The following is a 12916-nucleotide window of genomic DNA, read 5'->3' as shown; positions in this document are numbered from 1 at the left end:
GACACCAGTGCAGTGCACGCGCGGGACACCAGTGCAGCAATGTCCATCAGGAGCCGGACAGAGTTGATGCACGCACGCCGGAAGTCCCTCCGTTTCACGCGGTCTTTCTTTATAAACAGGACACTTCCGTGACTAAAGTGACATTTAGTTAGAGTCTTCCTTGTATCGTGGTGCAAGGTACGAGCCAGGGACGTAGCCAAGGGGGGGGGGGGCGGAGGGGGCGCCCGCCCCTCCCTTGGGGTTTTCAGGAGGCCCCCCCGAAAGGATTCAGGCCAACGTGGACCGAAGGCCCACGTTGGCCTGAATCCTTTCGGCCTGAATCCAACGGCCAAAATCACGTCGGAGGCGGACGAAATTCACGCGGGAATATAAAAAAGGACGTCAGAACAATCAGGGCCCTCTGACCAGCCTGACAAGTGACAGCTAGGGCCCTTCTCATCTCGTGTGAATAACCACTAGTGTCTGTGTCCGACCGCTAGGGCCCCTCTGACTCCTCAGTAGAGAGGAGGCCCTCTGTGGGTAGGAGGCCCTGTGTAGAGAGGAGGCCCCCTTAGAGAGGAGACCCCCTGTAGAGAGGAGGCCCTCTGCAAAAAGGAGGCCCTCTGTAAAAAAGAGGCCCTCTGTAAAAAGAGGCCCTCTGTAAAAACGAGGCCCTCTGTAAAAAGGAAGCCCTCTGTAGAGAGCAGGCCCTCTGTAAAGAGGAAACCGTCTGAAATCAGAAGGCCCTTTGAAGAGAGGAGGCCCTCTGTAGAGAGGAGATCGTCTGAAGAGAGGAGGCCCTCTGTAGAGGAGGACTCCCTCAGTAGAAAGGAGGTCCTCTGTAGGTAGGAGGCCCTCTGTAGAGTGAAGGCCCTCTGAAGAGAGGAGGCCCTTTGCAGAGATGAGGTCCTGTGTAGAGACGAGACTCTGAAGAGAGGAGGCCCTACATAGATAGGAAGCCCTCTGTAGAGAGGAGGTCCCTGTAGAGACTAGAGAGGAGGCCCTCTGTAGAGAGGAGGCCCTCTGTAGAGAGGATGCCCTCTGTAAAGGAGGCCCTCTGGTGAGAAAGACATCCTCAGCAGAGAGGAGGCCCTCTGTAGATAAGAGGCAATCTGTAGAGAGGAAGCCCTCTGTGGATAAGAGGCCCTCTGTGGGCAGGAGGCCCCCGGTAGTCAAAGACAGCGTCGTATATTAAGTACATAGAGTGGAGGCCCACTGTAAGCAAATTACCTTCTGGCTTCTGTTCCCTGCTACTCTCTATAGAGTTCTAGAACTGAGAACTCAGGAAACTGTACAGAATAGACTCCCAACCGCGTCGCCGCCCACTGTAGGAAGGGACAGGGGAGGAGGTCCTCTGTAAACAGAAGGCCCTATCCTATGTACATAGACAAATTATTTGTATAAATGCGCTCAGAGAAATCATGCCGGGTGCCGTCAACGGTTTTGCCGTCAACGGTTTTACCTGCAGTGGCCGCAAAAACTGCCAAAATAGCCGATATTTTCGGAAACCAGTTTTCGGCAATAACTTTCGTCTCAAAATTTGCACGAACTTTCCTTTACCAGCATCGTGTTCCGCTCTTCAAGACGTGTGGAATGAACTATCAATTGACCTTGAAAGGTCAACTTGAAAATTTGGCCTCAGGTCAAGGTCATGACCTGACCGATAAGGGCTAAGTTCCATATCAGTCCATCCGTATCGTCGAGCCAAACACAACTAAGGTGTATTCATCGCTCTAGCATGCCTCTATCAAAAGTTATTCGCGAAAAAGTCAGATACCATTGGTGACCTGAGATGACCTCAAGGTTATAAAAAGGGGTCACGGGTGCCATTTTCATGTTCAGTGTGTCAAAGATACTAGTAATTCAGTGTTTTAGAGTGTTTATAATGACTTCCGTTCCGTCTAAAAAGGCGACTTTCAATTTAAGGTCGCAAAATTGACCTGACCTTATGTCATCGATATCAAAATTCCAAGACATACATTGCTTGCATTTTGTCGCTCTTGTGCATTTGCATCTCTGAAAGTTTCAAAGCGTTTGGTCACTCCGTGTAGCTTTGGCAGACATTGAAACTTTTTATGTAGTGAGGTCATCTGACCTGACCTGGTGACCTGACCTTAAGTGACCAGGGTCTGAAATTTTCACAACATATGTAGAAATGATGTAGGATAAAGTGTGCCGCGCGCCCGTTTTTGAGATATTCACGGTAAACTGCAGGGGGTGTTTAACACCCCCTCCCCCCTCGGCAGGGCGCGGGTTAATGCATGAACACAGCAACCCATTTCTGAAATATATAGGATTAGGTACCTGTGGCTGTGTTGGTATTTTTAAGATGGATGCAATTACCCAAACCATTTATCAGACCGTGGTGATATTCTCATAGCCATGCTTCGCAGTGTTACACAACTCATAATAATTTATTTGACCGGGAAATTAATATATACCTATCCATCGATTGTTTGTTTCATCTACGGCGTAAATGAAGCAAACCACCTGGACCTAGGAAAATTTACTAACGAAACCATGTTTTACTTACAGCAAGTAAACGTGGCATCATTCACACAGAAAAAAAATGATAACCGTATAGTTTCAATCTTGCAGACGTCAGTCAGGTCAGAATCGTGACAAGCCTATTGGAAAATATAATGAACTGTGTCCTGCTTCGAGAAAACGAGTCAAAACCACCCAATTCTTTCTGAATTACGTCAGATTATCTGATCTGTAAGCACCCAGGTGGCATTTGCTGACAGGGGCACCGGGAAGGATCATCTGAGGTGAGGTCATCAACAGTTTTTAGCTAATAAATCACGACATGATGGGGCTAAATAGTTGTTAGTGTACCAAACCGTTCGCCTGGTCATAACGCGCCGATTGGTACATACCTGCAGCGTGACCTTCCTAGGTCAGATTTTGAAGTTGACCTATCTATGTAGGACGTTATAAACCATGTTATTTGTTATGACCTCTGGCGACCTCAATATTGACCTGACCCAAAAAAGTTGTTTACACAAGTTGTAAGTCGTTCAACGAACTATCAAACGCCGTTGCCGTTTGTCGCTACGATTCGTGCTTTTCGAGTTCTGACGGGGGCCAAAAAGGCCCCCGCCCGATTCAGAGTTTTTCAGAGCCCGCCCGGAATACGGTTAAGCGCTTGAACGATATATGATAATACACCAAGTGTTACTCTGACCGTCATCCAGTATCCACCCATTCCTCGCAGATCCTCCCCCTCCTGCTGCGGTCCGGCAGCCATCGCCGCCGCCGCCGGCGCCCGAGTTTTTTTTTCCAGTTACCATGCCACTCGGAGACTTGTGATATGCGTATGTTTCTTACCGCTGCAGCGGTAAGAGTAAAGAAACATACCAGTGCGCCGGCCATATGAAAGCTGAACAAAAGTCTGCATTATGTTGTATATGTAATTATGTAGGCATGAGACCCTCTGTAGAAAGGAGGCCCCTTTAGGGAGGAGGCCCTCTGTAGAAAGGAGGCCCCCGGGATTCCTCCGCCCCTCCCTTGGCCAAATCCTAGCTACGTGCCTGGTACGAGCAGCAAGTTCGACACTACGATTAACGAGAGTCGAAACAGCAACACTCAATGCGATTTCGATCGAGTGAATCTCACGCTCCTTTAGAAAATGATATTGCTAGAGATAGTTCAGCCGCTAAATTCACCAATCCAATTGAAGACACATCACCAGCCGTAACTGAGGTGAGCTGACCCCGGATCTTAGTCGTACCCGGCCGCCCACACGGGTCATCGTCTCTGCAGTACTTTTGGTACTTTGCTCGTCGTACCATCATCATCGGTAATGGCGCAGAACGTTACATCAGTACGGACAGTAGTTCTGTGGAAGTTTAGCAATGAACAGTCACTCTATCTCGTTTATCATAATGGAAGCCTTTTATGTGGTGAAAATGAGCCCATGTGACTGCTGTTGTGAGTGGACTGCTCGAACTTCCATGTTGCCAGAATTCATGTACAAACTTCATCTTTGATGCGACGTTGAAAGCCAAAGATCAAACCAGGCCAATTCACACCAGTCATAGTAAATTCACCTTTATTTTCATCATGTTCCACACCAGATAGTTTCGCGGACCCTCCATCTATCGAGTGGTCTACTAACATTGGCTAACTGAAAAAAAAACATTGCCGCGTAACCAATTACCGCGTCACATTAGTAGCCATTGGGGGTGGACTTTATTACATAATGTAATAAAGTCCACTGGTAGGCCAATATCCTCACATACACATAGCTAACTTCCAAACACATAAATAAGCCCATACCTAGCATACATGCATATTTAGCCTAAAATGACGGGAAGGTGACTTCAATGATCTTTTACCATTTAGTTTCTACGAGAAAAGGAAATGAACTAAAATCAGAAAAGAGAAATAATGAGGCAGTATATTGGTACCAAAATAAGAAGAGAGTTGAGGGCAAAGAAACAGGAATAATTTTACAGAGGAATAGGGAGCGAACCGTAGAAAAAGACGAATCATATACCATTCGCGCCTAAAAATACAACGGCTGATTGTCGCGCCATTGGTCTCGTTCCAGCTATTCAGACACACATACTGCACCTAGCCACCCTTCTCGTGAAGTTCAGTACCTTCAAACCATACCGCGTGACTGATCAGTGATCACCTGCAGAGCGGCCACAGCTGCTCACACAGAGCTTTCACGGTGTGACCGTCATAGCGGGGTCCACCACTGCCCACACCGCTAAGCCGAGGACAGCCCAGCAGCGCCTACATCACTGAAGATGACGGAGACGTTGTTGGACGCTCAGAAGACGGTCAGCAGGGCGAACACGCCGTAGAGCAGGGCGCACGGGTAGCCGACCAGGGGCTGCTGGTGGTCCATCACCAGCGCTGTGACGAACAGCTTGGAGGCCGACAGACTGCACCAGAGGATGGTTAGGCCGGCCAGCGCCATCCCCAGCGCGCCCCTGTCGGAGGGAGGGCCCGGTTAACTAGTGTAGTCACATGGGGACGGGAGTTACACGTAGACGGGAGAGTAATCCGGGAAAGGCGGAGCAGCTACCGGGGACAGGGGAGTTACCTGGAACACAGCCCAGCTCCCGGGGAACAAAAAGTTAGATGAGGTCGTCAACCGGCGAGCTACCAGTAAACAGACTACTCGTGGTCTAGTTCCGCACGCCGCAAAAAGTTTACCGAGCAAAACAATTGGTTCACGGGGTAAGGTATAAACAGGCACAGCTGAGCGCTTGACGAGAGAGCCCATAAGGAAGCAGTACGGTCCTATTAGTTCCACAACATACAGACGAGAACCCCGGGCGACTGCGTTGTGTTGTGGAGCGGGCAGAGGCGGCATCACACCCCGGTATCACACCCCAGACTGCCGAGATCGGTGCCACTATTCGGACGCCAACCACAGACGGTCTCTCTCCCTCATACGCCGCCGACTTCATCTCTTTTTACATTAGCGCTGTCGGCGCCGGCGAATTAACCGGCTGCCGACTGAATGGGGCCGCTGCGACGCCAGCTCTCTCGTGGGGAGCGGCCTCATCTCACGGCCGGCGGACGGTGGAAAACACCACCGGGTGCCGCTGTCAGAGGACAGGCGATTAGAGCAGACACCTGACGGCAGGAGCCGGGACGGGGATCCGTAGAATGGAACAGGTATGGGATAGAAAACTACATAGGATAGAAGACTACAACTGGGATATAAAACTGTACTACACGGCCGATATTTTTCAGTAGTCAGGAGTCTGCAGTGAGCCCGCAACAACTGATTGCCGTTTGGCCCGATCAGGGTCAAACGGCAATCAGTATTTGACAATCAGGGTATTAGTGTTGCTCCCCTGGGATGTTCATATGGCTCCACCAATGAGGCACATTTATTGAGTTAAGTGCGTTCCCGACCAGTTACAAAAGCTAAGAACAGAGTCGTGGTGGACCATCCTGCAGCTAGCTCTACTTCTCCGGCGGCTCACAGCCCGCGCGGCGGCGGCTATATTTTCGCATGTGTCCGGTGGATCAGCGTAGCACAAAGGCGCCGCGCCGGCGGCCACCCCATCGATAACACACCCCATCTAATAAGCGGCCCTTGAGGAGGTCAGCACGCACCGCCGGATATTCGGCCATGGCCGGCCGGCGTCGGCAGGAGCTACTCGGCACGGCGGGCTACTCTGGCTGACGCCGAGGTCATGAGGGCCAGGGCAGTGGACGACAGTAGCTGGGGCACGGGGTGCGACGCTGACAGTTACACGGGCATGACGACTGAATGGTCATGGAACATAACAGGGGACGGCAATCATAACGACCAGGGCATCGGGAACGACAGTCATAGAGCCAGAGCTCGGCAACTGGACAATCACTGAAATAGAACAGGGGACCGAGAGCCAAACACATAAATACATAAATAATAAACTCATATGCAGCATGTTCCTCAAAATTTGAGTAAATAACGATAGCTTTTGATCCCAGATGCATTAGTTCACACCAGTGTTGACTGCATCAGTATAAAGCCATCGATCGCTGATTACCAGCGCATAGTTGGTTTACTTTGGGGGAAACGGTGGCAGAAGCCGTTCAAGGTCATTTTCAATCAACGCCTTCAGTAGTATGTGTAAAACCTAGCAAAGACTTGGCAACTTAAATACACTCAGCTGGATGCTGCACGAGTTTTCATTGGGCAGAGCACTAATAAAATGAGCAGCAAACATGAAACAGATACACATATTCAGCATCCCTCATCCCTTCTCCACACATAAACTACAGGATAGTGCGTAGCTGGCCGTGTATTTTACGTAACCCCACCACTGCCGACCGAGCTGGGGCGAGCTGGGGCGACCGCCAGCTTTCTGCGCGGTAGTAGCCCGGATAGAGCGTCCCAGCTGGCTACTGATCAGAACGAATGTGCAACAGAGATTATGTGCCGCTTCGGCCCCCACCTAACGAGCGTATGGGCTTAGCCGACCGGCAGAGCGTGGGAAGAGCATGGGTAGAGGTGGGCAGGAAGTGCGAAAACTATCCATAGGACAGCCTCAAACTTTCAAGGTGATGTCTTACAGGTGTTCCTTATCTGGTCTGACCTTTTGAGTCGTGGGCAAAACTTTGCAACGGATGCATTGCCAAATTTCGAAGTTTAATTGGCTATCTATGCGCGGGCGCGTGTGAGATAGGGAGAGGAAGAGAGAGATAGATAGAGAGCGAGAGAGAGAGAGAGAGAGAGAGAGAGAGAGAGAGAGAGAGAAAGAGAGAGAGAGAGAGAGAGAGAGGGGAGGGGAGAGGAGAGGGAGGGAGAGAGACAAGAAAACGCACTGTTTAAAACATGTGTATCGAATACCTCTGACCTCTCTCTCTCTCTCTCTCTCTCTCTCTCTCTCTCTCTCTCTCTCTCTCTCTCTCTCTCTCTCTCTCTCTCTCTCTCTCTCTCTCTCTCTCTCCCCTCATTCCATACCGCGCCATCGTTCCGCCGGCCTTCCCCAAATCCCATCATTATGTGGCGGTCATTCGGAGCACACCCCAGACGCCGCTCTCTATAACTGGTCCCCAGTGTCTGTAGGCGGACCCAGTGGGTCGGTCACTACCTCCCTCCACTCCACTACACTCCCGCTGTCTATAACTGGTCCCCACTGGTCTGTAGGCGGGCCCAGTGGGTCGGTCACTACCTCCTTCCCCTCCAATACACTCCCGCTGTCTATAACTGGTCCCCGAGATCTGCGGGGATACTGGTCCCCGGTGTAACAGGACGGCCACAAGGCCTCACAGCTGCCGTCAATAGCTGGTCCCCGGTGTCCGCAGGCCGTCCCATACCCTGTCCCTGCACACTCCCTGGCGCTGTCTATAACTAGTCCCATTGTATGCAGCAGCCGGTCCCAGCGGGTCTAGCTCTGTACCCTCCCCCTGCCGCTGCTGTCGACAGCCACTCACTGCAGGGAGAGGACGATGGAGACGCCGGAGAGGACCACCATCGGCAGCAGACAGTAGCCCAGCACCGACACCACCACGCCCATGCTGACGCCCTGCATCGACATCAGGTTCAGCAGGAAGTACATGGCCACGCAGCCCATCAGGCCGATGCCGTAGATGTAGCCAAAGTGCAGCTTTCCTGTCTGTAAAAAGGAGGAGGTGAGTTAGACGATGTGTCAGAACCACCTGACAGGTACAGACGGACGCAGGTGACACTGACAGCTCACAGTCCTCCACAGCAACACAGAAACACAATATCCCTGACTAGCCGGCCAGTTAATTTGGCTGACAAGGCGGAGCTAGATGGGAAAACACCACATCCGACAAGAACGGCTCAGGCAATGACTTCAGCAGATGACGCAATAATGTTGAAAAACTACATATGGCTGGATGGTTTCCAAGTCGCTGTCATGATTATATCCGGTCAGCCCGATCAGGTCAGTACAGGGCACAGGCAGGGTCGTTATGGGATGAATAGAACATGTATTGTGTAAGAACTAAGGGCCGAGCACCGTGTTCCGGTAGAAGTTATAACACGGTTCAGTGTTGTCAGATCACCACAGGTCATTGATCATGAACGATCATACGGATGGGAAGTAATAAAAACCTTATCACACTCAGTATTGATACGGAAACATTATCATTTTACGAGCCTAGCACAACAGCACGATAAAACCGGATACGACTAGCAGCGTGTTTGCCAAATCAAAGTTATGCGAATTTGCGACTTGGCCCAGTCCGAGACGCCGCTGAAAGACGGCGATACATCTCAGAGTTACAGCCCAGGGAGCGCTGCGACTCCATCGGCCGTCCGGCGCACGTAGCAGGCGGAACGACGGCCTCGGCCGCCGGATGGACAGCAGCCAACAGGCAGTGCAGTGAGCGAAGGCTCCAACAACGCCCATCCATCTCCATCGGACGCCGACCGTAACGACGCAAGTTGTGGCCGCCGGAGCCGACGGGCCAGCGGCGCGCCCGAACATCAATCCCAGACCAGTTTGTTCGCCGGACCTCCAAAGACGCTTTACAGCTTCTTCAGCGTTTCCGCTCCCCTTTCAATTCGATACTTTGCTACACAGTCGCTGACTGGCCGCGCGGTTTTCTTTACTTTTATAAAACTCGCTAACGTGCTTTTGTAAAAGGAAAGCCTGGGAGAGAGGACGAAAGCTTGAGGCATGACAGGTCGTTGGCGGCGATGGTGCGCACTCTGCGGCCTCAGACGACCTCCGGCAATGGCCTCCTATGGCGGTAAAGTGGTCACAGCCGGCGGTGATGGCAACAGCGGCACTACTGTAGCCATCACAACACCAGACCGTATACGGCGCACGGGCCACGCCGCAATCCTAACTCGCAAGGCTTGTCACCCCAGCAGAGCTGAGTTGACCAGAACCTCATCTGACGGACAGCCCTGACCGTCGGCGCGGTTATAACTGGACTGTCATCCGAACCAACAGCGACAACAGTAGGCTAATGGACACTGACATACGAGTAGGCTTTCGTTCAATTGCCTCGTTGAACCATCGTACGTAACCCGAGTGGAAATTAGGTCCTTTTTTAGTTAGTACTGTTACATAACACATTTTCACGAGGACGACCACTCCGCATTGATCCAATCAGTTCCATCTGAATCCATTTCAATATTTCAATATCCTTTGCATCAATTAATATCGATGAAGTGAGGGCCAGCACGTCCAAGAGTGCGTTTAAAATTTACTGTTCCCTTAGTGTGGCCAAAATTGTTTTTACCCCTCAGTTTCAAACAAACTTTATCTAAATTCTACCCCATTCGAATGTTGATCAATAATTAATTTAATTTTACTCGATGCTCTGCTGACCCAACCATTCGACTGCGAACTCTGCCTGGCTGGGCGGGGACCCGGGGCTGGGAGCGAGGAGTCGGGGGGGGGGGGGGGGCTGAGGGGTCGGGACAGGGGGCGCCAGTGCCGGTCGTGGTCGGCCGGCTGACAGAACCGCCGGCCGTCTCGGCCCGCTCTTCAGACGATGCAAACCTAATTAACAGCGCCGCCGACAATGTGCCGACGGGGAGGGTTTCAGGCCGGCCGCCGCGCACATTATAGACCCAGCCCGGCCGGCCGGCGCCGACAGAGCAGAGGTAGCGGCGGCGTCAAATGTGACCTCCCTCCCCCTCTGACCACAGCCACCGCCGGCGGCGACAGACGCTGCGTCTAAATGGCATTTCGACATCAGTCGGCCGAATAGGCCGGCTCTGTGATGGACTGACGCGGCGGGGAAGCGCAGCCCACCACGCCGGCGGCCAGTTTTTCATATTTTCGCACAGAGCGGTCGGCGGCGGCGGCTCTCTGGCGCCGAGCGGCGTCGTTCGGCTTCCGGCGACGATAAAGTCGAGATAGAGCGGTGGAGAGGGAGGGAGAGTGGGAGGAGCGCGCAGCCCGGCGACACGGGCTTCGGCGGACTTGTTTAACGGGCTTATCTATTCATTGGTGGGGCGGTTGTTTTGGACGCGGTGTGTTCGGCGCCACCAATGCAGTGCAGTATGTAGTGGGAGGAGGAGGTGGCTTCCGCAGTGCCGGCGCGGTTAGAGAGCTGGTCCGAGGCACGGCTAGCCGGTCTCCAGCGGTCCTGCGTAGTGGCATACCCGGTCTTGGATGACCCTGTGGTGTCACAAGTAACCGACAACACTGCAGTTCCAGAGCCACTTATCCACCCGCAAATTGGTAACTTCACATCCTCTAATCAAGATAATCGACTCAAGGAAATAGTTCTAGCCAGATTGAGGCTAGGACACACAAAGATAACACATGATTTTATCATAAAAAATGAGCCACCCCCGAGCTGTCCACACTGCGCCGCACACACCCGACTCAACATTGCCCACCTCCTTCTCAACTGCCCACACTACGACCAACACCGTCAACACATCATTCACTACACAAACACACACAACCTCAGCCTGGACCTTCCAACTCTCCTGGGTGATGATCATCCAGATCTAATTGAACTTCTCTTTACCTTCCTCAGTGATTCGAATCTCATCAATAGCATATGATCGCAACCTTGCACACAGTATATAGATGTCCTTTGATCTTCCATCGTCGTTTCCATCCGCTTCGTTTTTGCCTCCATTCGCTTTCGTTCTCCTTTGCCTACATACGGGTCGCCTTTTCCAAGCTTACACACATATATATATGTGTGTAAGCTCGCTGTTCTCGACAGGGATCCCTCTTAAAGGTTGAGGCCCACTCGAGACACAGAAGCTATCTGGCCGGACACCCCGGGCGCGGCCTAGGTGGCTTGCATCCATGGCCCCCGGGAGTGGATGAAGGTGATAGCTCCACAAACACACATACACATTAGCGATATAACGTAACGTAATATAACGTAATTAAAGAAAGGGCTTTTTACTGTGTACTTTGGCTGAAAGCACAGGTTTTTGCCCTCTTGGTTAGGCACCAGGTTTTTTCTAGTTAGGACTTTTCCTGGTAAAAGTTCACCCCACAACAACAACACACACACCAAACAACAGCACACAAAACAGCAGCAAGTCTCAACAGCAATCTCTATGTAAGTAACCAAATTTATCGGTCTCGCCTATCTGGCACCTTTTCGGCCTTCCCTTTGTTTTGCAACCCACCGGACGCCACATGAGCCGGTCTAACGTAAAGTTTGTCTTTGCTTTGCCTCTTGGGCCGGAATAAAATAGCCGGCAATTAACTTAACGTAAAACAAAAGATCTGGCTAATTGCCAGCAAGTAACTTCCCTTCCCCTGCTATAGCCTTGTGCTAGCGGGGATGCAAAATTCAAAAAAAAAAAAAACTTTTTTAGAGTAATAAGGTGACAATGAAAGTCCAGTGCTACTTCAAGCAGTTTCTGACAGTTTTATTTCGTCTGAGTTTTTATCAAACTGGTTCTTGGTAGGTAGTGCTTTGGTATCACAGAAAGTCGCTGACTGACTCGTGGTTCTACTCACGGCTAGTCTATGTGAATATTGTGGCCATAATTAACACCGATCTCTGACAGTGCTGCGGTGTCACATCTCTGACAGACCTGCGGTGTCACAGTTAGTATCTGACAACCCTGTGGTGTCATAGTTAGTCTCTGACAGCCCTGCGGTGTCACAGTTAGTATCTGACAGCCCTGTGGTGTCACAGTTAGTCTCGGATTGCCCTGCGGTGTCTATGACAGCACTGCGGTGTCACAGCTGGTTTCTGACAGACCTGCGTTTCCAGCAGGCCGGCCTCTTGACTTCCGTGCGGCAGTTCGGTCGCCGTCTCTTGACGTCCGTGCGGCAGTTCGGTCACCGTCACCGCCACCAGGCCCGTAATAAGGCGGTCTCATTAAATTCGCTCGCTCCACTTTAGCAGTGTGAAGCTAATTAGCATAAACGCGACGGCAAATGAACAGTTTGCGGTCGCGGTGACAGCCGGCAGTCCGGGACACTCGGTTACCGGCAATATAGTGGACCAGGTACAGTGCGGAGATTAACAGCGGTACTGAGGAACAATAGACGGCCTGACAGAGCTCCTGGCGTCGACGGACCGAGTGTTGCCGTGCTCTAGAGGTAGCTGACCACTGCAACACCGTCAGCAAAACACCTACTCTGCTTCAAGGGCTTACCGGTCAGCACGGGCGTATCTCTAAAATATCTGCAAGAAGATCACGGCAAGATCCCGTTGCCAGTTAAAGGTATCGATAATTGCGAAGATGCGTCCCTGATATCATAGATATGTAATATGTAAGACCTCTAATAATGCCTGCTATCCCCATCCACGTGTGCTACCGGTCCCACCGCAGCCCCGTTCCAGTGTCAGCCATAAGTCAGACGTCAGGGCAGCAGCGAGTGACACAATCCCTCACCCCGGCACCCCCTCTCCGACCACTGCACGGGCTGGCTGAGATACGGAGGTCCACCAAACTGCGTCGGCAAGCGCCGCATAACGTAAAAGAAGTTAACAGCGCCTTCAACAAACTTAATTTAAGTAACTTAATTCAGTTCAGCAAGAATATGCGGCGCATGAACCT

General features: G+C 51.6%; 1 protein-coding gene across 1 annotated transcript; it reads right to left on the bottom strand.

Annotated features, from left to right (window-relative positions):
• Positions 1 to 4009: 4009 nt before the first annotated feature.
• On the bottom strand, positions 4010 to 8057 carry LOC122381093 (protein YIPF5-like; the record flags this gene model as incomplete). Its single annotated transcript, XM_043364866.1, has 2 exons — positions 4010 to 4925; positions 7876 to 8057. Coding segments are annotated over 2 exons (345 nt in total), but the record flags the coding sequence as incomplete, so codon positions are not given.
• Between the last annotated feature and the right edge of the window lie 4859 nt (positions 8058 to 12916).

Source organism: Amphibalanus amphitrite, unplaced genomic scaffold, assembly GCF_019059575.1.
Source record: "Amphibalanus amphitrite isolate SeventyFive unplaced genomic scaffold, NRLGWU_Aamphi_draft 000114F_arrow, whole genome shotgun sequence".
NCBI classification, from domain to species: domain Eukaryota; kingdom Metazoa; phylum Arthropoda; class Thecostraca; order Balanomorpha; family Balanidae; genus Amphibalanus; species Amphibalanus amphitrite.
The sequence above is the reverse complement of the archived record's forward strand: the minus strand, read 5'-3'. Positions and strand labels throughout refer to the sequence as shown.